At 32.3% G+C, this 26595-nt stretch overlaps 2 protein-coding genes and 1 long non-coding RNA gene across 3 annotated transcripts; 1 reads left to right on the top strand and 2 right to left on the bottom strand.

The window, feature by feature from the left end:
- On the bottom strand, positions 1083 to 3107 carry LOC18602210. Its single transcript, XR_001927349.1, has 3 exons — positions 2880 to 3107; positions 2519 to 2776; positions 1083 to 1402 (listed from the first exon to the last, which is right to left on the bottom strand). It is a non-coding gene; the product is annotated as an uncharacterized LOC18602210 (long non-coding RNA).
- Positions 3401 to 8748, bottom strand: LOC18602209 (transmembrane protein 87B). Its single transcript, XM_018120107.1, has 5 exons — positions 8389 to 8748; positions 7132 to 8065; positions 6520 to 6615; positions 4626 to 4762; positions 3401 to 3800 (listed from the first exon to the last, which is right to left on the bottom strand). Exons 1-5 carry the CDS (start codon positions 8631 to 8633, stop codon positions 3665 to 3667), a joined length of 1548 nt encoding a protein of 515 aa, XP_017975596.1. The 5' UTR covers positions 8634 to 8748; the 3' UTR covers positions 3401 to 3664.
- Positions 14478 to 15309, top strand: LOC18602208. Its single transcript, XM_007033453.2, has 2 exons — positions 14478 to 14642; positions 14745 to 15309. Exons 1-2 carry the CDS (start codon positions 14478 to 14480, stop codon positions 15261 to 15263), a joined length of 684 nt encoding a protein of 227 aa, XP_007033515.2. The 3' UTR covers positions 15264 to 15309.

Below are 26595 nucleotides of genomic sequence, written 5' to 3'. Positions count from 1 at the left end.
CACACACTTCATTTTTATTTCTCTGGCAAAAATAAAAAATAAAATATTTTTTTTCCTTTCTGCCTATGATGCAATTTAAGAGTGGACGGGGAATTTAAATCTTATAGATAATATCAATATTTTAAAAAATAAAATCAATTTTTTATTATATTATGAATTAATATTGAATTTTATCACTTTATTTCAATTTTATTAAATTTTATCATTATACTTTTAATTTTACGAATAATTATAAAAACAATGAAATTGACAAATTTTGTCACCTATATTAATAAAATTGATAAAATTTAATTAAATCATACTACAATGACATAATCGACCTTATTTTTGGATGCTTTCGAGGAGAAGTAGGATAAGCTAAGATGTATAATTTAGTTGAATCAAGGAGATATAATGAATAATTAACATTAATTGTTTATGAACTCTTATCCTCTTAACATATTCACTATTTTATAAAAAGCCAAAATTAAAAAACAAACTTAATTCGTCATACATTTATGGTTTATGCTAGTATCACAAATATTAATAAGGCTACATATAGTAGGTTCTTGGTAATTATTTTTTTGAAAGTTATTTTACTCTTACTACGTACTTTTTGCTTTCTCAAGAAAGTATAGAAAGTAACATTTCAAAAAACAAATATAGACAGTAAATTAAAAAAAGGAAGAACATGTTTTAAGTGAAAAATTAGCATACAATTAAATAATATATCAATTCAAAAATTAGTTATTTTATGTAAAAAATTAAAATAATTCATTTTGTTGTCCATTAAAGTTGTTTTAATTTTAATTCTTAAAAAATTTTACGGTCTTTGCTCTCTTTTTTTTTTTTTTTTAATTCTTGACATCAAACACGATTTCTAATTTTACTTCTGCAAACACAAAAAAGAAAAGTTTGAAAAAAAAAATCAAGAATTGCTAAAGTTCTGTTTGATTAACGTTTTATTTATTTATTTTTTTGACAATTTGCTTTATTTTCTATTTTTGTTGCCTTTTACTTTCTTTTCATTTTAAAAAAAGAGCCATAAACAAAGAATTAACTCATCAATTACATGGAGTTTAACTAATTTTTTAAGTGACATATGATACTTGATTGCAAGCATTAATTATCTTGTAAAATATATTGGAAATAAAGGTACTAAGAAAAAAATGAATATTTATGATAGCCTAAATAGATTAAAAAACAAAAATAATCCTAAAACTTTAAAAAAAAAAAAAACCTAAGAAAACACGTCCATTGTCCATAGTCCATGGTCCATATCAAACCAGCGAGATTGACACCTCAAAATGAAAGAGGACAAAAAAGCCGTCCTTGAGCCCACCAGCAATAAACATTTGGAGTACGATCTTATTTATTAGCAAATGCCAAAAGCCACTGTCTTTCATCTTGTGGTCATTCATATCTGCTTTGCAAAAAATATAAAATAAAATAATAAAAGACATTATCTGCAACATTTGTGTACAAGGCTTATCTCATTAGTCTCAGAAAGCAACTACCAAAAAAAGGTTGGTCTCAATTAATAAATAAAAAAAAAGGCTATAAACAATAGAGAATAAACCATATAATAACAATAGTAAAGTGTCACATTTTGTCAGTATGAGAGCTACTAGGGTGATTCGATGAACTTAAAAGAACACTTAAATGGTTAAGATTTGAAATTTCAATTTAAAATCTTGAATTTGAGTCTTGAGATGAAATTTATAAAATACGATAACACTAAGTATACTTTGGATTTTTTACATTCTACAATGTACATGACTTAGTTGTTGCTAACTTGTTAAATGAATACCGATGTTTAATTTGGGGATATAAAGCTTGGTCTCTGGATCAGAACCTAGTGAGTAGTAAAAATCCATGAGAACTGTGATAAGTTTCCAACTTTTTGGAGGCCATGGTTCTTGCTTGCCTTTCTCTTTTCAGCAAGCTTTCATGGTGAATGACCCCCAAAGCATGGAGGAGGTAGTGATCCATGCATCTCACATCTTGTTAAACACTGAATATACTGATAAAATTTATGATGCAACAACAAACTCTCTAATCCTTAGCTGTTTTGCAGGCTTCCCGCTAATCCTCTAATGTTCCATTGCATTTTGAAATGGGTTGTTGGGGAGGAGAGTGGATTACTGGTGGGGTTTTCAACTTTTTATTGCATCATTATCACTGCTACAGTGCTACTATTCTCGTTCAATTTGGGAATATTTCTCAACAGATACATATAATAAAATGGGGTTTGATGCTTTACCACTTCATAATTCCAATGGAATGTAATTTCATAACAAGGCATGCCAATTAATTTCATAGGTCTACCAAGTAATTCTAATTCATATGAATGCCAAAAGTCTTCTGGTATTTGTAAAGACTTATCAACCCATTTGATGAATTAATACCTATTGCCAAATTCCCAAAGCAATTTGTAAGTGTAGATAACATGCTGGTATGAAACAAAAACGACCCAAAATTTCGGAAGATTCGGAATTACTAATGAAGCAGGAAATTTCAACAGGCATTGAAAATTGACCTTAAAACTGAAAATAGAGAAACATGAATTCAGGGGAAGTGCCTGTGACGGTGATGATGGCGGTGAGCCCAATCATCGTCGAATCCAAAGCAGTGGAGAACGGGATAACAAGCAACAAATATGCATCTGCCAAGGCCCCTGAAAATGGAAGACATTATAAAACATGGGCAGCAACAGCACCTCAAGAATGGATCATCGTAAGGACTGTCTCCGTGGTGGTGGTGGTGGTGGTGGTGATGACGACTCATATTCTTTCAGCTGTTAAACCACATACACCAAATACCAATTATAATCCATACCCAAAAAAAAAAAATCCACACCCAAAATTTAACTTCAAGAAACGAGTTCGAACGAAACCAACCTTGCGGTTATCTTTGCCAAAGCCTTCCCACAAAGAGATCTACATAAAAACCAAAACAGAGAAAGAAACTGAATAGCTTTATAATGAAGAGATGAGGGATGTTGGGGGTGGGGAATTAAGGTGTTGAAGGAAATCCGAATAGGTGGAAAATTTTTATCCCATCCCAAAAGGCAAAAGTTAACAAGGAGTTATGTTCACAGAAAGCCTGATTTGCTTTAGCAGTCGAATGGAGTGAATAATATAATCATGAATTCTTTTTTTTTTTTAAATAATACTAACAGCATTTTGCTTTTGGGTTTTTTTTTTAAAATTTATTTATAATTATTATTAGGGTGTCTTTACGCAGTAAAAAGAAATTATTGGAATTTAGTAATATTTCATTAATTTTACAAATATTATTGATTTGAATAGTTTCCGGCATAGCCCAATGGTGAATGCTAGCAAAGAACTGAAAATGCAGATGAAAGAAGCATGCACTTTAAATAACTATGCTTCAACAAATATCTTATAACACCAAAAGAGACATGAGAACCTCAAGATGAGTTAGAAGGAGATGGCATTGCTCATTGCTTAAATTAGCGCTGGTCAGACCATTACAGTTCAGACGTAAAATTTCACTAATACAGTAATACTGCAATATCTATGTTCATGCCTTCTCAAAGTGCTTCAGTCACAAGTTCTCTATACATACAACTCTGATTGTAATGCAAGATTTACAGATATTTCCTGGGTGTACAAATCAAGCTTCAATAGGGATTTTGGTATATTATACATTGTGATATCATCTATTCGCGCTTATCCTCCTCAAGATCATCTCCAATTGCCTGCCTTTCCAGTTTCATTGCCATGTCCCCACCATTGCTGGTCAATGCAATACCCTCCTCGTCAGAGTCCCCATCCATCTCCTCCATGTAAGCGTATCTACAAGTCCACACCACATTAACGGCCAAAAGTTATTATTTTTTTCCTTCTACTTTAAATAAAAGTCAAAACCAAACATCTTATGGCAGGTCGGCCAGCAAAATAGACTAAATGTATAGTCAAATTAAGTAATAACTGAAAGCCATACTGTTGCAGCTAGCTATTTAAAGATATTCATATTGTTTCTTGGTGTATAGGAGACTGCAAATTGCAACTACATATCTGCAATAGTTCCAGAAGATATTCTATAACTACTGATGTGCTGTTGTTACAGGAAACTGTAAAAGAGAAAGTACAGATGCAGAAATGGAATCATCCTTCACACCACACTGGTTTTCCACGTATGTGCTCTCCTTTAGAACCATAAAGGTTGCGTTGGTAATGAACCAAAAAGAATCCAACAATATCAAGTATGTTTTCAGAGTCAAATACTCAAATGAAGTATTGGCATACTCTTGGTTACACAGCATTACTTCTGGGGGCTAAATAAGCATTGTTATTTGATACAGGAAAATATGAGCTGCCTCTCAGAAAAATCCATGCTAGACTTGGACTAAAGTAAAAAAATTCAACTTCATATACCGCTTGGTTTTGTTCCAGAAAAAAAATTTATCAAAATTTATTAATAGAACTCGGAATGCTTTAAATATTACACAAAACAAAATAAGCTTACTTTATCACCATTTTGACAACAAAACTATACAATTAAACTCAAGAAAGTTAAAACTTGCTTTTTACAGGTGAGATATTTGACAGGAAATTTAAGTGTAAACTATAAATTACAGAAACACAAAAACTGCAAATAGTAAACATCAATGTAAGTACCTGGTTGGATTACGTGAAGGAGCCCACAGAACACATATGACCACCAAAAGAGAATATGCAAGCATATTCCAGAACGCTGGGATGATCCATGCAATTTGCCACAACTCACTCAGTGGATCAGTGGCATTGAAGTATAGCTGAGCCAAGAAAAATCAGAGGAGCTTCAATCATAAGTCTTTATATTTGTTTATTCTTATCTTTGCTTTAGTTTTTGTTCTGAGTTTTTTTGGTGTCAGTGCTTGGGGGTGGGTTGGGGATTGGAGGGAGAGAGGGTGTGGAGGTGATAAATATATACACAAATATGATGGAAAGAGAACATTACAAAATTCCAAACTTCAGTTAACTGATCTTTGACACAGAGAATCTTAAATCCTTATTGGATGCCTGGGAATTCTGAAGCAGCAATTTTTATTTATTCTTTTTTTGGCCAGACTGAAGAATAAATCTCAGGTACCACATTTGGCACACAAGACCTCTTTTTTAATTCCCAAGCACTCTAGACCATTGTTGCATTTGGCACACATCTTGCAGGAAAGTCATTCAACCCAAGAGAGATGGGCATCTTAGTTTCCCATGTGATGCATAGGGTGTAATTGAGCCAAGCAAGTGCCAGGCTTAAGCTTGAGCTTGATTAAAAAACTCAATAATAGTAAATTTCAAATTAAAGTAGATTTATATCAAGGACATGATATCATACCTTGTTGCCTATTATTTTGCATTTGCAGATGTCATTAGTAAATGAGACTAAGGCAGGGATTGATTCTGGAGGATTTTAATTAAGAAGGATCAAAACATAATAAATGTGGAGCATAAGTTTAAAAAGGTGAAATAAGAGAGGATGATGGAACTACAATAAAAAATCGAGAAATTCCTAAAATTGATGTTTTTAGTACCTTGGTTCAATGATTCACAAGGAAAGCTTGAAGAAGATGTTAGCCATAGGAATTGAGCAGGCAGGATGAAGTAGAAAGTGATGTAGGTTTTTCACAACTAGAAGATACGAACTAGGTTGAGGCAACAATTCTATTAAAGGCCCTAAGACAAGTTATGCTTTACAGTGGGGGGTATCGGGCAGTTACAAGACAACATGTCCAGAAAATAAGTCTACCAAAGATGAGGGAATATTTTCGAAGAAGATCACAAGATCCATTATGGTTGATAGTATGAAATGTTGGGCAGTTAAATGTCCACAAAATAACTGTGTCTGAGACAAGAATGTTGACATAGGTGCATCAGCATGTGAGAAAGGATAGACTGAGAACTGAAGATATTTTTAACAAGGTAGAGGCGGCACTATTGAAAATAAAACAAGGAAAAGGTGACCTAGAAGGTTTAGTCATGTGCAATGTAGACCTAGGGATGCTTCTGCACAAAAGTGTGATTAGATCCAAGTAGGAAGAATGTAAAGAAGTAGAGGCCAACTGAACATTACGCGGGTTCAATCTTTCAAAGGTTTTAGCCCTCAATTGTGCAGTAAGAAGATATTGAATAATATAGCCAATCCCAACTAATTTGAAACAAAAGGTTTAGTTGAGCCAAGTTAAGTTGATTATAACATGGATTCATTATATTAATTACTAGCTGGAGTAGAAAATGAATTTGATAATAGATGTTTTATAGCATTACATGCCAGTTGACACTACGGGCATGTTGGAAATATTGTGCAAGATTCCAAACTACCAAAAACATTCATGGTCTAGCATCCTTTTCTCAGGAATGTTTATTGAAAGATTACCAAGAATGTTTATATGTTATACCACACATGGGTGTATTTTGTTCTTAGGCATCTCCCAGTTTCCAAATACCTAGGAAGTGTGATGCCAACTGGCTCTCAAAGATTACATGTAGCAAGCCACCTAAATAACTTTTTAATGGATAGAAGAACTTGTACTACCTCAAAGCCGATCCAAGCAATAGAGAGCAACACAGACACTGCAAGGGCATTAGTAAACTTGCGGTACAACTCCAGTTTTGCCAAGTTTCTCCTCATCTACAATCAAGAAACAACAGGAACAAAATTGGAAACAAATGGATCATTTTAAAAGTTGTTGCAAATAAGATAAGATTCTTGGTATGAATAACTAAAAGTTTCACAAGAAAATCATGTCCTATTTGTATATACAGAGCCTACTGCTGCCAGGAAGATCAAGGATCTAAAGGCCTGTTTAGTTTTAGATAATGTGTCCATTTTCCATCTCCACCTTTACATTATATGAATGATCAATGAAATAAGGTTAGCAGGTATAAACTAAAAGTTAAGACAGGAAAATTAGCAACGAAAGACGATCATTTAAACATACCCCAAGACTGAGCAGAATGGAGAAAACAGATTTATGTAACTAATCCCATATAAATCCAGAAGCAAGGGTTGGTGAATTTGATTTCTAATTGAGCTAATAGCTTCATGCCATGTTAGCTGATACATACATTGTCTATCAATCTCAGATTCCTTTCCATCTATCTTCTATGCATCTCTAATTACAGTTTTAAGTGGAAAGAGTCTTACCTGAAGTTTCTCTAAAGTTTTTGATAGTGATGAGAAAATCCATAGAATAAAACAAGCATCCAAAAAAGCTACAGGTAGAACCAAAAATAACTTTGCTTTCCCAGAAAAGTCATTAATGTTCCCCAAATGTTCTACCAGCTCAAGTGCATCTGTCGCAATAAAATATACCAAACCAAGCAGAAGCACTTTTGATGTTAAGCCACCTAAGGTTGGCCTGACGACACCAAAGCCCATGGAAACCACCAAAAGAAGAAGGCGAGATAGAGTCTTCTTAACAGAGCCAAAGGTCACTGCCCACAATGTAATACCCATTGGTCTGCTCCCAGTTGAATTGAAATTAGAATATTCAAAGTACCAAACAGCCATTTCACACATTCCAAGAGCAATCACCAGCGTGATATGGTAGTGCAAATGAATGATATCCTTCCAGAACTGAACAAACCTTAAAAACCAGCCAAGGCCTAGTACAAGGTAAGCCAAAGACATCACACCAAAAAATGTCATCAAAGGAGCCATCTTCCCAGGTAAATAACCATTGGGGTTCTTCCACACAGTCCTTCCTTTAATAAGAGTACCCTTGAGTTGCGGATCGCAAAACATGAAATAGAGGTAGTACATCCCAGTGCTGTTTATTTCGACATTTTCGAGCTCCATTTTAACTTCTTCATTGTTCCCTTGAAAAAAGGTCTTAATGCGTTTTGGCCACCCGGGGTTGTCTGGGTTATTATGGATGATAACCTCACCAACTTTGCAGACCCCTTGTTCGGAATGGTATTTGTTGCAGCAAATGATATCAGACTTTAAAGAGGACCCTCCAATCTTTTCTCTATCTTTAACCTCAAGTATGATTGCTTCCACTAATCCAGTGTTCTGCTGCATCTCGTTGTGCTTATTAGCCATCTCTTTCGGCCTCACAAAGGTGACCGAGTCAAAACTGAAATTCCAACAGGGAGACTGACATCAATAACCATTGCTAAATTTTAACAGACAATTGGAGTAGAGTAGTTATGGCATCGCAGCGTCCTTGTTCAGTCAGTTAAAATTAAACATGATCGATCAAAATTATAACTAAACAGTAGTTAGGGTTTTGAATGCAAGTAGTATAATAGTGTTCTGGGGAATGATGATAAGGATTCATCGTGTGAAAGCGACACAAACCAACAGCATATAAATTACAAAGAGATGCTTATTCCCATGAAACTCAACGCAACAAGCAAAGTCCAAATGAAGAAAGTTAAGAAAATTTTTTTGAAGTACCTGATGCTGGACTTTCCCTTGAGAGATTGTTTGGTTTCAGAAGCGCTAGTGGGTTCATGGAGCTTGGAAGCATAGAGGCCTTCACTGCCTCCATGGAAGAAGAATGCGTCTGATCTTGGACTAAAAGCTTCCATTCTGTACTCATGAATGGAAGCATCAGCATTTGGAAAGCCAAGAAACAAACCAGCCAACATAAACATAGTAATAATCTTAATCCTTCCCCTATGAAAATCTCTCTGCTTCATCTTCAGCAGTCTTCGTTGAGGGCTCCTCTTCTTTTGGTCAGAAGCTGTTGGTTTTTGGAAATTGGTAAAGAAAGAGCAACAGGCAACGGGTAACAGGCAACACAGAGACCTGTACTAGTCCTAACCAACGCCAAGAAGTCTAAGAAAGAAGCGTTGACAGCGACTGGGCATCTTCTTTTCCGTTTCCTAATTACTCGTCGGCCCAACATCATTACCGTTGCTTCCTGATATTTCCATGTGGGCTTACTCGAGCCCATTCAGCACCCCCCACGGCTCACAGCCGCGTTTCTCATTATCACCTTCGCCCTTACTCAATTGGGCTCGATCAACTAAATCATTCATGCGGATGACTCCATTTTCACACATTTGAGTTTTTCGTCTTTCAACCCAAACCCTAGCTTATACATGGATCCAAAAATTAAACAGGAGTAATAATAATAATAAAAATAAAATTAAAGATATAATTAACTGAATCTCGAAACTTTGAATCCATTAAAAATATTAAGGTAAAATATCCTTACTTTCTTAAATTTTAATCAAAATTATATAAAGATCTATTGATTTTTGAAATAAACACTTCATCTCAACAGTGCAAACATTATTAACAAAAATTATAAAAAAATTAAAATATCATTTCTTTTTATATTAATTTAAAAAATTATTATTATATTTTAAATATAAAATGAAAAAAAGCATCGATTGGTGCTTTCCAACTCCCAAAGAAAAGAGAGCACCGACCTATGCTCTTAAGATAATAATAATTTTTTAAATTAATAAAGAAAAAAAGTATTTTAGTTTTTTAATAATTGTCATTAAGGGTGTTTGTACTCTTAAAATGAAGTATTTATTTCAAAAATTAATAAATTTTCATATACTTTTGATTAAAACTAAAAAGAAAAGTTTTTTACTCAAAATATTAAGAGGATCACCGAGTATTACACTTATCATAATTTAAAACCGTAATAAATATATTACACGATTATAATTAATTAATTATTAATTAATCCATTATGCTCATATGTCAGGTTCACGTCCTTGTCTGCAATGAAACAATAATTGTTATAATATATATTTTTCTTTTTCCAAAAGTAAACCCATTTATCATACGTTGCTTGGACGGCTGATTAGGATTTTGTCTTTACCAATTTTTTATTAGTTCACTATTGCAGTCACAATTTGGCACTTCCCTTACAAAAACTCATAGCACAAAAGGCCAAAAACAAGTACAATATAACCGAAGCCGTCAATTTTGTATCATATCTTATTAAGAATTTGTTAATTATTTATATTTATATATTAAAAGTCTCTCTTGAGGGCTGAGGGCTTCAAGTGGACACCATTTGGTTTCCCAATTGGATGACAAATGGCCTGTAATTGGATTGGGAGGAACTTTGCTTGCAGGCTAGTGCAAGGAAATGGGCCCACTAAACCAATTGTTTGCCACATTGTGAGCCATATCTATTTATGCTTATATACTAAATATGTCCCTTGAAAAGTTTAATTGATGGTCACGTATCATGTCCTATTCATTATCATGAGAAAATCAATTGATTGAGTTGGGAGAGAAGTTTTTTTTTTTGTTTTTGTTTCATTTGGAGGATTGTTTTGGTTTTTTAAATCTCTGATCCTTTTTTTCTTTTAAGAGCATTTTTGGATTTATAATTTGTTTTTATTTTTTTTATTTTTTTTTTGTTGTTCTTTCTTTTTCTACAATTTTCTTCTTCACTTTCTTGGGTTTAATGCTTTTATTAGGTAAAATATTTGATAAGCTGCACCTATAAAATTTTCAATTTTTTTATCATAAACTATTGGTATAAACGGAGTACAATAAATATTACACTTTTGTCAAATTTTGTATGAATCAGTATTTACATGCAAGCATTTACAATTTAAGCTTCTCAAATATGTCAATAAAAATATATAAGAAGATTATTTTTGTAACCCATTTTAAGTAAAATTCTTAAAGATTTTAAAATCATGTGGATCACAAGCAAGAAAGATTTGTCTAGATTTTGTTCATTTCAATATTAAAAAATTACTAACTACGGGAAAACAGTTCACTGAGGTTGCTTTTGCTTTAAATATTGACTAATTTTGAATCTTGAGTAACATAAAAACATAATAACATGCGTGTGCAGTAACTTTCAATAGCATATTGCAGGACAGCCATATGATGGATATGCTTTAATTTAAGCGAAATGGTTTATGTATTGTGTCATCGTTCATGAAGTGCTATGTCATGATATGTACTTGATATTCACTAAATATCATTGATATTTAGTATTACAATTCCAAGCATAATATATAATATCCATAATATAGAGTGTTATGGTACGAAGTATAATGCTTGATATTCTTGATCTATAGTGATACAGTTCAAATCATTATACTTGATATCCTTGATCTGTAGTGCTACGCTTCCAAGCTTAATACTTGATATCTTTAATCTGGGGTACTATGGTTCCAAGCATAATATATGATATCTTTGATACTGCTTAATTATATTTTTAATTTGTAATGCTACATTTCCAAGTATAACACTTGATATCCTTGATTTGAGGTCTTATAGTTGCAATTATAATGCATGATATCCTATTTTGTAGTGCTATGATTTCAACAAAATACCCAATATCCTTGATCTGAAGTTCTATGGTTCCGAGCCTAATATTAGTTACTATTAATTTTAAATAATTGTTTAGTCACAAAATTTTATGTTTTATTGCACACTATCACTATATTTTTTATATATATTTAGAATATTGACAGAACATTAACACACTACCTCAAAAAGACACAAAATAATGCATCTTTTGTGGAGCTTTGCCAAAGCTTTATACTGGCTTTTATTTACGGACATCGCTTTTTGTAACTAAGCTAACAATCAATATATAAAATTATAAATTATTGTAATATTGTTTTACATTTTCTATACTATTGACTATAATATTTTGTAATATGTAATTTTTAGTACATAGACTTGCTTTAGTCCTCACCTACAAAAAATTATAAAATGAAAAATATAATAAACACAACTATTACAATATGTATTATTGTCTCCGTGTACAGCGCACGGATATATTTCAGGTTGTACTTTAAATTGACAGATGTAGCCTTACTTAACAATCAATATATAAACTTATAAATTATTGTAATATTGCTTTACATTTTCTACTACCGACTATAAGATTTTGTAATATGTTTTTTTTTAAGACATGGACTTGCTTTAGTCCTCACCTACAAAAAGTTATAGAATGAAAAATATAATAAACACAACCATTACAACATATATTAGTGTCTCCGTGTGCAATGCACGAATATATTCCTAGTTGTACTTTAAATTGACAGATGCAGCCTTGCTTAACAATCAATATATAAAATTATAAATTATCGTAATATTGCTTTACATTTTCTACTACCGACTATAACATTTTGTAATATGTAATTTTTAATACATAGACTTGTTTTAGTCCTTACCTATCAAAAGTTATAGAATAAAAAATGTTAAAAGCCTTATCCAGTCTCTGTACTCTTTAATTTTGTTCAATTTAGTCCATGTACTTAAAATCGAAGCAATTTAGTTCATTGATTTTAAAAATTACTTCAATTTAGTCCTTTCTTTTAATGACATCTAATTTTACCATTAACTAGGATGACGTTAGTGCATAAGTGGCACATTTTGATTATGTGGCGTTGAGATGATGATATGGCATGTCACGTGGCACTGACATGATGATGTGGCAATACCACATGGCACGAATATAATGATGTGGCAATACTATTGACATGTCAATGCCACATGACAGATCAAAAAAATTTTCAAAAAAGAAATTTCTGTCACATAATAAGGACTAAATTGAACAAAAATATGTAATACATGGATTAAATTGAACAAAATTGAGATGTTGAGGGACTAAATTAAAAAAAAATATTTGAAAAGTATAAATCTTTAAGTAGATTATTGATATACTTATTAATAAGCCAAATATTTAAGTGTAAAAGATTTATAGTGTTAAAAAATATATATAAATATTTTTTTACTTGATTATTTAATTCTAAAATATGTACATTAATTTATTTTTTTTACAAAAATTAAATTTGAATTCTTATTCTATAGAATTTTTTTTTAAATTTCATATCTGAAGTCAAATTTAGATTAATAACTTGCATTACGTTTAAATAAAATAATATCTAAAAGACCAAATAAATTCTTTTTTCTTCTATTTATAATAGTATAAAAATTTAAAATTTAGTTAACTTAGTTTTTAACTTAAGTTGAGTTCAAATTAGTGAAATAGGTTGATTTGGTTTTTTCTTTTAAAAATAATTCCTTGTTCTAACCTGCTTAAGTTGGAATCCAAATAAGGAGTTATTTTCAAAAGAAAAAACCAAATCAACTTATTTTGCTAATTTTAGTTCAGCTCAAGTTAAAAACTAAGTTAAATAAATTTTAAATTTTTACACTATTATAAATAAAAGAAAAAAAATTTATTTAGTTTTTTTATATTTCTTTGTTTTAACGTAATACAAGTTATTCATCTAAATTTGACTTTAGGTATGAAATTTTTTTTATAGAAGGAGAATTCAAACTTCATTTTTGTAAAAAAAATAAATTAATGTACATATTCTAGAATCAAATAATTAAGTAAGAAAATATTTATATATATATTTTTAACATCATAATCTTTTACACTTAAATATTTGGTTTACTAATAAGTATATTAATAATTTACTTAAAGATTTGTATTTTTCATATAATTTTTTCACTTTAATCTCTCAATATCTCAATTTTGTTCAATTTAATTTTTATACTATATATTTTTGTTCAATTTAATTCATACGATGTGGCAAAATTTTTGTTTTGAAAATTTTTTAATCTACCATGTGGCACTAATATGTCAGCGTGTCAATGCCACGTTAGCATTTGCCATGTCGTCATATTAGTGACATGTGCCATTGTCACGTCATCACGTCGGTGCCATGTTGCATACCACATCATCATCTCAACACCACGTTATCAAAATTTGTCATGTCAGTGCTGAAACTATCTCTTTTAATGACAAAATTGGATGTCATTAGAGAAAAAGACTAAATTAAAGCAATTCCTAAAATAAAGGATTAAATTGCTTCAATTTTGAGTATAGGAACTAAATTGAATAAAATTAAAGAGTATATGGACCAGATAGATCTTTTGACCAATAAAAAATGTAATAAACACAATTATTACAACATGTATTATTATTTTGATGTGCAATACATAAATATATTTCTAATTGTACATATTTTTAATTATACTTTAAATTGACAGATGCAACCTTGCTTAGTATCTAAGGAAGTTTTCATCGATCGGGATATTACTTTCTTCATTGCAAATGAACATATAAGCTTAAAAAAATAGAATTTGGATTTGATCCTTCTCTAAAAGAAAAATAAAAAAAGCTTTTTGTATAAATTTTATTTTTTGAAAAAAAACTAAGAGATATTTTTGCCTTAATTTGTCAGGTACGGCCAAGTCAAAGCATATTTTGACACGAACGATGTGCATGGGACATTCGGTAACTTAGTTTGCTATTAGTGGACATGCCACTAAAACCTACCCTTAAGAAAAAGGTTCCTTGGGTCTCTTGCACGTCTCATACTAAATGTCCGTTGACATGTACTCCATAATTAATAAATTAAGCCCACCTACTGCGGAAGGATGATGCAATTCCATTACATCGCGACCTAAATTCCACTGTCAGTTCATGGCCTTAGATGAAAGAGAAGTTGCTGTCCAGCTAGCCTCCTCATAAATAGTCTATATATATGGCTACCAACCGTAGCTTAATTCCTACATTCTACTGAAAAATGGGATTCATCCTGTATCTAGACTCTTTTTTGATTCCCTCGAGTCTCTTCCTCACATTTGGTTACCATGCCTATCTTTGGCAGAGCTCCAGGCAAAAACCTTCCAGTACCAAATTTGGAGTTGACAAATTGAGGAGGAAAGCATGGTTTGGAGACATAAAACAGGTAAATTTGGGATATTTTTACCAACGATATATAGAATTAATGAATCTCTTTTATAATTAGTAACCCTAGCATGTTGACTCCCCTATACATGCATGATTGCAGGGTGATGATAAGAAGGGTATGTTGGCAGTCCAAAGCTTGAGAAACACTCTAATGACCACCATCCTCACTGCTTCAATAGCCATTCTGGTTAACTTATCATTGGTTGCTTTGACCAACAACACATACAATGCCAGCCGTCTTTTTAACAGTGAGGTTTTCGGGTCACATTCTGCTAGGATCTATCCTCTAAAGTATGGTTCGGCATCACTGTTTCTGTTGGTTAGCTTCTTATGCAGCTCCATGGCCCTCGGATACCTGATTGATGCCAATTTCTTGATAAATGCTTCCTATGACGAGTGCTCATCTTCTCCTGCCTACACACAAACGATATTCGAACGAGGGTTCGCTTTGGCTGTCATCGGAAACCGTGTGCTCTGCATTTCATTTCCTTTGTTGTTGTGGATGTTTGGGCCGTTGCCAGTGGCTGTGTCCTCGGCAGCATTGGTTTGGGCGTTGTATGAACTTGACTTTGCGGTTGCTGGCAAGTTCAAATGCAATCCGAATGTCCAAACACTCTAGCCTTGAAAATTACATATGTGTTGTATACATATCATTAATTAATATAGACTATAGTTCATTAATTAGTACTTGAAAAACAATATTACAAATTATTAGAAGATGCATTGAAATGCACTAAGGGCACCAAGAGCGGTGCACCTAGTCGATCATGAACCTGATTTATTATGCTAAGCGAAATATAAGTTTATTAGGCTGCTTAAATAAATAATCTATAGAATTTTTAAGGGAATATTATCATTAATTAATTTTATAATTATTATTCTATGTACAATAACAGTGTGATTTCTCAAACAGGATTAAAGAATTAACATGTGTCTGGTGATAGGTACAAAGCCTCAACGTAGGGAGAGGGCATTGTTTCTCTTTGAAAATCATGGAGTGAAGGAATTTAAGTGGGATGGTTTTTGCGTCTCTATTTCGTGTTGGTAAAAGCCAGAATTGTACTACCGATGGTGAATAAATTTTTGCCCCCTTCTCTGTCTCATGAGTAAATTTTTGTGGAGGGTCTACTCGATGTTTGCAATATAAAATATATTATTTCCGTATTCAAACATATAGTAAAATTAAACACTATCAATGAAAAAATATAAAATTAAAAACTCTTCCTCCCATCATTTATATATTTATTTTTTTCTCTTCCAATCACTAATCTTTTAATGATTTTTCCCTCGTTTTAAAATAAAAATCATGAAAAGATAATTATAAGATGAGAGAAAATGATAAGAAAAAAATAATAAAAAAAAAGCATGAATGCATAAGGCAAACGTGCAGCAACGGTCCAAACAAAATTCAATAATACTGATCTGCTGCTGTGAAACTGTATAACAAATGGACGAGACAGCCAATCATGGCCAAATCGCTGCCACTGATCCCATTAGCCGGCAATGTGGCTGCTCCTCTGTTGTTGGCCATTTCCACTTGTCCAATTGTTTTGAACCAAAAGTCGTAACAAACAATAAAAGAAGTACGGGGCAATACAAGTTTGCAACTACCACAGGGCTAAAATAGAGAGGAGAGAAAGGGCTTTCATCACCCCAATCCGCTGCTTTTTCCCCTACCCTTTTGGTGACGATTCAACACGGAAAATGACGCTTCGGAAGAGGGCCGCCGGTGCTTCAGGAATCCTGATCTTGAGGCTGCCATCATCAAGGTCACAAGTCTCGACGAATATTTCATTGATAAAAAGGAATGCCCAAAGAGTCTTTTCCTGGATTCGGGTTAAGGTAAAAGAAAAATCATTAAAAGATAAGTGATTGGAAGAGAAAAAACATAAAAAGATAAGTGAGTTACGGATAGCCGATAGACTCACTACTCTTAAGTTTAATTTAGGCATTGAGCACTCTATTTGGGCTTCCAGAACATTGATTTTGATGCAAGCATGATCTTTTCCCTGGTAAGGTCCAAAAGGAATACTCTCATTACAAGAAACATCCCATACCTCACTATGCCAAAGCATTATTTCAATTCTAGAATGGGTAATGAACTCATTAAAATATTCACACCTTATACATTGTAGTGTATATATAGCCAAGTATAGTACCAACATGTTAATTGTCAAAGGTTTAATTAGTATACATAACTCTTGTAAAAGTAAAATCTACTTAACAAATTCAACATGGATGCTATTAACCAACATCCTGCATTGATTATATAAATGTAAAGATTTTTGGTAGATAAAGTTGACTCAACAAGTCCAAACCTTTTACTTTTGTTTTTGGTAATTACGTTAATATTCCAAAGTGTCTGGAGGTAATTTTAAGTTGAGTGAGAGCATAGTGTTGGAGTTTGTCTTTAAATTTCATTTGCTATTATTGAACAAGGTTAATGTATTCTCCTCATCTAGTTTTGCACATTTAGGATTAAGATATAACTTTTACTTTAAAATGGAGTGAATGGTGCTTAGATCACAGAACATTGCTTAATACATACATATATATATATATATATATATATATATACATACATATATATAATATATATATATATATAGATATAANTACATATATATATATATATATATATATATATATACATACATATATATATATATATATATATATATATATAATGTATATATTGTTACGCAAACTTGATGTTATTTTTCTTCCTTTCTTTGAAAAAAAAAATAATAAGTTTGAAGTTTTATCAGACTTAGTAGCCAACCTTCCCTCACTTTCTATTTCCTCTTCTTAATGTTAGTGTGAAAATGTTGTTATTTCCTTTTTCCCTCGTTATATGATAAGTTACTCTTATAACCAAATAGAAAGATTTTTATTAATTTTTTTAAATAGTTAATCACAAACGTGTTAGCACTTGTGTTCCATGAATATCTAGTTATACTACAAGAGCAACAAGCCTCAACGTTACCAACTTAGCTTGAATGAAAACCACTTGAAGAGGCCTCAATTTCACTCATTTCTTTTCTACCTTTAATTAGATCAGTATCCATCTTGAAAATTGTTAGGTTTTCCACACTCTTCAAAAGAACTTACCTGGCTGGTAAAGAATTTGAGAATACAAATGAATTAAGATTATTAACTGTCCTGGGAAGTTTCTGCTTTACATGCACGCGTGCATGTTTTTTGAGAATATTAATTCCTCCTTAGTCACCATAGTTCAACTTTGTCATCATGATTGGGTTTCTTAATAGTTCCTATATTATCAATCTTTCTCATCATTTAGTTTAAGAAAGTCACTATTGATTGAGCAAAAAAAAAAATGATTGGATGACTAGTTTTTAGTTTTATTTTTTTCACTGATAGTTTTTAATTTTCCTTTTTATTTGGATACAGGAATAATATATTTCACATTACAAATGTCAAGTAGATACTTAACAAAAATTTATTCATGGGGCAGGGAACGGAGGCACAAAGATGGGGCAGAAGATTTTTGTTCAAAAAAACAGAGGCTACTTGGGACAGATATTACAGTAAACCAATAGCAAGAACATGAAGGAAAGGTCAACAGGAAAAAATTAAAGCCTACAAACTTACTTTGGTGATGAAAAAACCTACAAACTTAACATGCAATGGTAAGAAAACTACATAGTCTATTTTAAAGTTCTGGGTTTGAAATGTTGCAGCAGAAGAAAAACTATGACTCTCTTCCACTTCTCATTAACTAGAGGAAGGAGAACGTAGCAGGCATATGCTTAAACAAACTATTCATCATACAAGGGTCTTGCTCCAGGCATGATCATGTTGGTGTAAGTCATTTTTTACTTAAAAAACCAGTTCTAGTTCATCTACTTGGTTATTTGATTTTTTCTGTTTATCTTTGTGAAGATAATAGAAGAGTAAAGCAACGTTCAGAAATGATTTTATCTTTGTGAAGATGGAAAAGATGTTTATCATGTATATAAATTCTCCTGTCGTACCTGCTAGGCTAATTACCGAGATGAGGTGAAACTAGACTTTCCGTATATGCAATTGCTTCCCATCGGTGCGGATGACCACGAGCACTCCCGCCTCCACACCGACTTGGATCATTGCAAAACATACCATCATCCGTTGTAATTTGGTGTCGTGTACCAGCTAGAGTTCTGAAATCTTTGCTTCCTGAAATGCAGAAAAAGGAGTTCCAGAAACGAATCCATTGATCAAACTTGGGAACCCTATGTATCTTTGTCCAAGATTCCTTAACGCAATATTTCTTCATCACCCAGAACTCAATAACATGGTCATGTGTAAGCGGTTTCATGCAAGCAAAGCAAAGTCTTTCTCCGACTCTAAATAAACTGGCTTTGTATAAGTTGACCTCTTCAAGATAAGGTACTGGCAATCTATGCAACATCCCCCTCTTTAAATCAAAACGAAAAATTCTATTATCGCCGAAATTCTTCCAGTGGAGACCTCCATTGCTATAAACCCCGTTAGTACGTAAACGAAGCCCGTAGCGTACTCGTACACGTCTCCACGAATTTTTTCTCAAGGAGAAGATCAGAAACAGCGAACCATCACTTAGAAGCACTTTGTAATCATCGGAGGATGGGACATAACCAAGACCCCCAAAACAATTCCAAATAGCTGGAACTGGTATGATATTATAATAATCTGGCAACGTCTTGGAGTCCCCGGTTGATGGGTCCCACAAAACCACATGCCTGTGGTTGCCGGTGCCTAAACATACCAACCCATGGCACGAACCGAAGAATTGGACATGATCATTAATATCAGGTGTTGTTAGTGGTGGAAAACGCAGGCTTACGGAAGCAGGGACGTGCGATGGTTCAGAGTTTATGAACCTGAATCCATCAGGTTTTTATATAAGAATCTTTTGATCAGTGATTTCAGGGTCCAGCGATGATGCTCGTCAGATGTGGTTTCTGATGAAAGCAGGGCTAGAGGTGAAACAGCTCCATGACTTGGAGACGTGCTTGAATCTCACCAGAGACTTGACCGGCAAGCATGAGAGAATCTGATCTATGATATCGTGAGAAACGTGCTTAGGCCTTGCCATGTTTTCTTGCTTTCTTCGGATACTCTTCTTCTAAGAGAACGGTTGCTTTCTCTCTCACAGAAGGATTACCCCTTTAAACTTTTTTCTTCTTTCTCTCTCATATTTCCTCTTCCTCTTGCTGTTTGGGTTTTTTTGACAGATCAGTATCCTTCTCACCTCCAGTGGATTTGCTCTTTTTGCCTTGCAAAAACAAATCATTGATGTAATTCCATTAGAACCATATGTTGAGTGGTTTTAATTAGAAACAAACAAACATTAGCGTCTGAGCGTGTACCATGGAAGGTTTTGGTGCAGTATCATTGACAGTGAATTCTGCAATAATTAACACTATGGTACTGACATGACTGGATCACATTACCAGCGCCAATCTTTGAGGGATCACAATTCACCGTTTGTGTTGCTTAAACATCGAGCAAAACACCCTTTTTTTTTCATCTCATCACAATTGAATGACAAAAAGAAGCGACCATTGTTTGCAAAGTTTGTATGACATGCCATACCCATTAAACCAAATTCAATATCAAAGAAACCCAAGCAGAAAGAGGAAAAAGCAAATATAAGAGAGAGAAAGAAAGGAAAAAACTTAAACCAGTAATCCTTTTGTGAGAGAGAAAAAAAATTAAAATTAAATATGTATTAATTTGTAAGAAAAAAATATACACGTATAAAGGATTTGGATGTCCTCTTGAGACTGTCAGAGTTGGAAGATTCTTGGTGGGTTGAAAACCCAATTTCCTATGCCTTTGTTATTCCAATTTGTTGGCATTTTTTCTTTGTCTTTTAGATAGCCCATGGTCTATATTGAAGCTGGACACGTCGTTATTATACTCTTAAGCTGATTTTCTACTTAGAAGGCCCAAAAAGAGTCTACTTGGGCTAGAGAACAGAAAAAAGGCCTACAAACTTACTTACTTTGATGATGGAAAAGGCCTACAAACTTAACACATAGTGGTAAGATAACTACAAGGTGTAATTTAAATTTCTGGGTTTGAAATGTTGCAGCATCCCATTCAGTGGACACTGCCCCTTCAAAATTACCTATGTTACTTCAATGCTCGATTCAGTCATTAAATCAGTATAACAAAATACTTTACAGATCACCCAACATTAAAATATTAAAATTTTAATGATAACTTGTTAATCATTACATATTATCTATCAAAAGAAAAGAAGCCAGATCTTTTCTATTAGTTTAATCAAAGTTTCTAGTTTAAAGGACCCAAAAGCCAATGCAAATGCATGCTAGTACTATGTAGAAGAGCAGATGGTAATAAATAAGAAGCCACCTTCCTCTACCCCAGTTGCTGGGTTTCTGCTACAACTTGAATATAGTACTAATTTGCGCAGTATGATTTTGGGTCTGATCAAGTGGACCCAAATTACCTAAGTCCAGTTTGCAGTAAAATCCTTATATGCCTATTACTTTGTCTTCAATAACCATTCAATCCGTCAATAATATTAGGTAGTCGCATTAATTTCATAATGGCTTGGCATTGGGCATGGAATCCTGGAAAAAAGTTGCTTCTCTCCACATACATACAAACAAATATTATATAACTCATAAGCATAATTAATGATTTGGGCCCCAAAATTGTAAAAGAAAGGGGGACTCACTTTCCAAACCCACGTGGGGTGGGAATCCAAAAGCAGTTTTAGATGTATTCAGATATGTGAATGACCACAGAATTCTCTCTTTCACATTTGGGTAAAATTTTTCCAAAGCATACCCCGACAGATGCTTTGATTAGTTGATGGCGAAAGGTCCGCTCATGCAACTTTGTTGCTTCCATCACTTTCCGATGAAACTGCTTTTGTCATTTCCACCGTCTGATTCTCAAGCGTATCTCTTTCGGTTTTTCCTTGGTATGCAATGCAATCTACTTTTTTTTTTCTTGCCTTTAGCGTGACGAGCACGCCATGGACCTTCCAAATTTCTTTCGAATATAATAAAAAAACTTGTTCAACCTCTGTCATCTGCTTATTAATCATTCGAGTGGTAGATATGCAAATATCGAAATTAAGTTCTGTATAAAGAAAAAATTTTCGGTCAATTATCAAATGTTACATGCCTTTCATTTATTTTTATTTAGTGACTACTTATGTTTCGTTAAATAAATGAATTGAAGATGTTCCGGAATTTATTATATAATTTAAGCAAGTTATATAATTCCTCGTATCATTGAATTAATTTTTATATAATTAAATTTTGGTAAATTAAAATGTATCATTTGGCAAGTTAAAATAATGACATATACTTTGACCAATTGAATCTTAAAAACCCATGGTTCAGCCAATCAAATTTTGCTCGTGGGTGATTAAGTTATAAACATTTAGTGATCAAAAGATTAAGTTGTTAAAGAACTTTCTCACTTAGCACTATATATAAATGTAATGCTTTTTAAGTCATTTGAGAGACGCAGTTGAGAAGGGAGAAGATCTTAAAGAAAAAAGTCTCTAATATTTCAATTTTGAAAGAAAAAGATTCTAAAGAACAAAATCTCTAAAATCCCAACACACAAATCCAAAAAGGAAGATTGATGTTGAGGGATGCTAAATATTGTACTTCATATCTTGAATTAACAAAATTAATTGTTTGTCTCAGATTTTTCCTTAAATAATCCTCAACAACGTGCATATGACATATCATAGAACAAGTCAAATAAATAAATTAACAAACTAACCTAAACACGTATGGTGGTTCTCAAACTTAGGATTTAAAAGTTTTAGAATCTTATCCTTGTTATTGAGATAACTTCATCAGGCATCATTTCAAGAGTTTTTGTTATTAAAAAATCATTATTCATAGATAAAGATGGACTAAAAGTGCGGACAGGGTGGCAGCCACCACTCTTCAATTTTTAATTTTTATTTTAAATTAAATTATTAACTCAATTATAATTTATATAATTATCTTTTAATCATTTCTCATTCAAAATTCTAAGTCCATCACTTTGTCCACTCAATAACTTTCTTCAATCAACTCAAAATGAAAATAGCGAAACGGTGAGAATGAAGGGAAATGTTTAATAAATCCGAAGTTAATTATTAGAACGGCCAATTCATGAAAGCTAACTAACTAATATTAGTTTTCAATTTGCCACACACTCATGCATTTCCTCCGAGAGGATATTTGGTAGGAAGTAATAATATCCCAAAAGTTGTTAAGTATTTAATCGATTCCTGCAGGGCCCACTACAACACCCTAAAAATTAGGGTTATAGGTCACTTCAAACACAGCTTGAGGCCTTGGTAAGGAAGGGGTAACTTTGGCTAATTGATTGAATTAGTTAGGAGATTGATGATGACGTCCTTACCATGTTAATCTTTCTAGATGATGCATTTCTTTAATTGTCTGGATTATGTCGCCCCACAGCACTTTGCTATCTTAGTGACCACCGCCACCACTTTCTCCCCTCACGCCATCTAGTGGGCTCCATTTACACTCTTTTGAAACTGTGTGTGACACTCGTGTTCTAGGTGGCATAGGTTGAATAATGACTTGGAAATATAGAGAGATGTTAATTAACATATCCTTATTATATTGTTAGCACAATATAATAGTATTTGTAGAAAAAGATGGTTTGATCCATTCTCTCATATTATAACTAAATAGTGATTAATTGGATTGCTTGAAAATCAAACGGATAAAAAGAACAAAAGCATAGGATAAATGGTTTTGAACTTTTGCGACACATGTGGTTTACGAAATAAAATAAAATAATTATTTTATAAAAATAAAATAAAATAAATATTATATATTTAAATTTATAAAATAGAATATTATAAGAATTGTTATTATAATTTATTATTATGTTGGATTGGTNACCAAATTGCTCTATTTCTTGCTACAGCGAGATTCATTTTTGCTGCAGTGAGAAGCTCTCGGGTTGAAGGGGGGTTACACTGGCCTGATTCTCATAGCCGCGAGAATGTACTCTCGCCGTAGCCAGAAATTTGCTAAAGCTTCTCACTGCAACGAGATTTATTCTCGTTACAGCAAGAAACTCTCAAATGGTTCCAAATTTTTTAGTGCAGTTCCTTCACTTTGACAAGGATTTTGACCATCTTCCTATCAAAACTAGGCAAAGTTGTAAACATAAAATTGTAGCCCAGCATCTTAAGTTTCTAATGGTCAAAAATCATGTCAATTGGACTTTTGTAGTACGAGATATGCTTAAAAAACCAAAACATATGCAAATCAAGAATGTTTCTCGCTGCAGTGAGAAACTTGCTGTCATGCTTGCTATCTTGCTTGTTTTTGACATATTTTTCACCCATTTAACCTTATGGATTGATCATGGGTTTTTGCAACACTATGAGGTTATTAATCAAAGTTTAAAATGAGGGGTTTTTAGTAAGAAATTAAATCAATTGCATTGTTTTGAAACAAGTGCATCATGATTTCCAAGTTTTCCTTATCGATTGCTTGTTCCCTTCTTATATTCACTCACTAAGTTTTATACTCACATTTTTAAACTTCATGGTTTCATATTTGGAGGCAGTTGGGACCTAGATTGAGTGTCCACGTATACTTGTCTTCTTGGTAGGTACTATGGCATCTCAGTAGCGGTACCTTCACTTAAAGTCACTCCACTAACGGTTGAAAGTCTTTTGTCTATGTACACGTATATGTAATGTAAACTATTAAAAGTCATGAGGAACAAGATCTCATAAAGAGGCTTGCTTGAGCCTAGTGGGCTATGCCCATTAAGCCCATGCATCGGTCATGGCCCGAGATTTGGGCTGTGACAACTACTTCATGCCATTAATTTATAAAAAGGTTGAAGGGGCCTAAAGCCAACTCTGTTACATACAACTAGGTGATTTAAACCTAGATAAAGTACTTGAACATTGCAAACGTTTGCCAACAAAGCCAACATTGGAATCTATGGAGTGAATTGTACAAGCTTTGAATGAAAAACAAACAAATTGTTCAATTTTTTTTCAAGGTATTTGTCTAAATTTTACTTAACTTTTTGTTTTCTTTCTGGTGAAGAAGCAAAGTTTTGGAAAGAAGAAAACATGGATCATTTAGGAACCTCAAAGGGAAATATTCAATATAAATAATGAAATAGAGTCATTCTTAGAACAAAGTTTCTAGTTTTGAAGCCCACTAGATTGGGAAAAAATTATACATATGAATAAACTATATATGAATTGGATAAGACTTAACAAAACAGTGGAAATCAAGAAGACTACATACTTGGTAACAAAATGTGTTGTTTAGATACACGGTATGAGAAATTCCTCCACCAACTCTCTTCAAACTTTCTATGCATTTTTTTTTAGTATGATCATAGGAAAAGTTCAAGACAGGAGAGAGAAGTAGAGATATATGTGGAAAAACAACAAGATGTAGAAAAGTATTCGATAAGAAAATTTAAAGTATTAGATTCCTACTAAGAAAATAATTCCTCAAAGACTACAAATTGGAGAGAATAGTTTTATGGAAATTCACAATCAATTTTTCTATAATTTCTTTCTAAGGTTTCTTTAAACAAGTAAGTTCTTTTTACAACAATATTGTGTTTTATTTATACAATTTCTTCTTTTTTTAATTTTACTCAAAGTTTCTTATAAAAAATTTTTATTTAAGTTCAAATGCCACAATCAAATTCTGCTAAATTTAAATTTAAATTATTAATTTGGATCTACAAAAAATTTGTAAGTACAAAATAAAATGGAATCAAATGATCAAGTAGTAAGAAAATATTTTTAGATATTTCTTAACACCATAAATCTTTTACACTTAAACATTTGGTTTATTAATAAGTATATATATTATCTACTTAAAGATTAATATTTTTAAATATTTTTTCAATTTAGTTTTTAAATACTTTAATTTTATTTAATTTAATCTCTGTTTTATATATTTTTATTTAATTTAATCCTTATGACGTGACACAACATTTTTTAGAAAATTTTTTTCTCGTTCTGCCATGTCAACATTACCACATGGTATCGACACGTTAACATGGCCCTCATCATCATATTAATGCCACTTGGCGCTACCACATCATCACGTCGATACCACGACATCGTCATGTCATCAAAATGTGTCATGTCAGTACTGACGTCGTTTTTTTTAACGATAAAATTGAATATCGTTAGGAAAGGAACTAAATTAAAGTAATTCTTAAAATCAAAGATTAAATTATTTCGATTTTAAGTATATGGACTAAATTGAACAAAACATATGAGTATAGAAACTTGGTGGGTATTTTGACCTTAAAAAAATAATATAAGAGAAATAAGAAAGCTTGAGGCGTGTTTTAAAATACTTTTTTAAAGAGTTGTTGCTTGTTATGGGAATATGCAACAACAAATTTATTGCAAAATGCTTTTTGAAAATTGAAGTCTATTTTAGAAGTAAATTTTCTTTTATAAACACTGAAAAATTGTGTCTGTTATGTTTCAATTGATGTGTCTGTTGTGTTTTAAACACTTTGTTATGTTTTAATCTTGAATCGTCACATTTAAATAAGACTTTAAGTATTACAAAACTATCTAATAAATCGTCATAATAGGCAACAATTCTTTAAAATTATTAGAAAAATAATAAACGAGAAAGAGTAAGAAGGCTTGAGACGTGCTGTAACACACTATCTGTAAAGAGTTGTTTACAAGGACTCTCCAAAATACAACAAGTTTATTACAAAATGGTTTTTGAAAGTTAAAGTCTGTTTTGAAAGTGTTTTGTTTTATACACACTAAAAATTGTACCTATTATACTTCAACAGATGTACCTATTGAAAACACTAAACAATTAATCAATGTATTTCAATAATTTTATTTGTTAAAAATACTTTCTCTTATTTTAAGAGAGATGTTTTAATTTGGAACAGTCATATTTGAATAATTAAGACTCCCAGTA

This window comes from Theobroma cacao, chromosome 4 (genome assembly GCF_000208745.1).
Source record: "Theobroma cacao cultivar B97-61/B2 chromosome 4, Criollo_cocoa_genome_V2, whole genome shotgun sequence".
NCBI classification, from domain to species: domain Eukaryota; kingdom Viridiplantae; phylum Streptophyta; class Magnoliopsida; order Malvales; family Malvaceae; genus Theobroma; species Theobroma cacao.
The sequence above is the reverse complement of the archived record's forward strand: the minus strand, read 5'-3'. Positions and strand labels throughout refer to the sequence as shown.

What these genes read in the sequence shown, in the direction of transcription:
- LOC18602209 (XM_018120107.1), bottom strand. Translation starts at nt 8,633, where the DNA reads ATGAAGCAGAGAGATTTTCATAGGGGAAGGATTAAGATTATTACTATG. An exon ending in AAGGGAAAGTCCAGCATCAG is followed by an intron (nt 8,066 to 8,388) that starts GTACTTCAAAAA and finishes TTGGAATTTCAG; the next exon opens with TTTTGACTCGGTCACCTTTG. An exon ending in TTGCTTGGATCGGCTTTGAG is followed by an intron (nt 4,763 to 6,519) that starts GTAGTACAAGTT and finishes TTCTTGGCTCAG; the next exon opens with CTATACTTCAATGCCACTGA.
- LOC18602208 (XM_007033453.2), top strand. Translation starts at nt 14,478, where the DNA reads ATGGGATTCATCCTGTATCTAGACTCTTTTTTGATTCCCTCGAGTCTC. An exon ending in GGTTTGGAGACATAAAACAG is followed by an intron (nt 14,643 to 14,744) that starts GTAAATTTGGGA and finishes GCATGATTGCAG; the next exon opens with GGTGATGATAAGAAGGGTAT.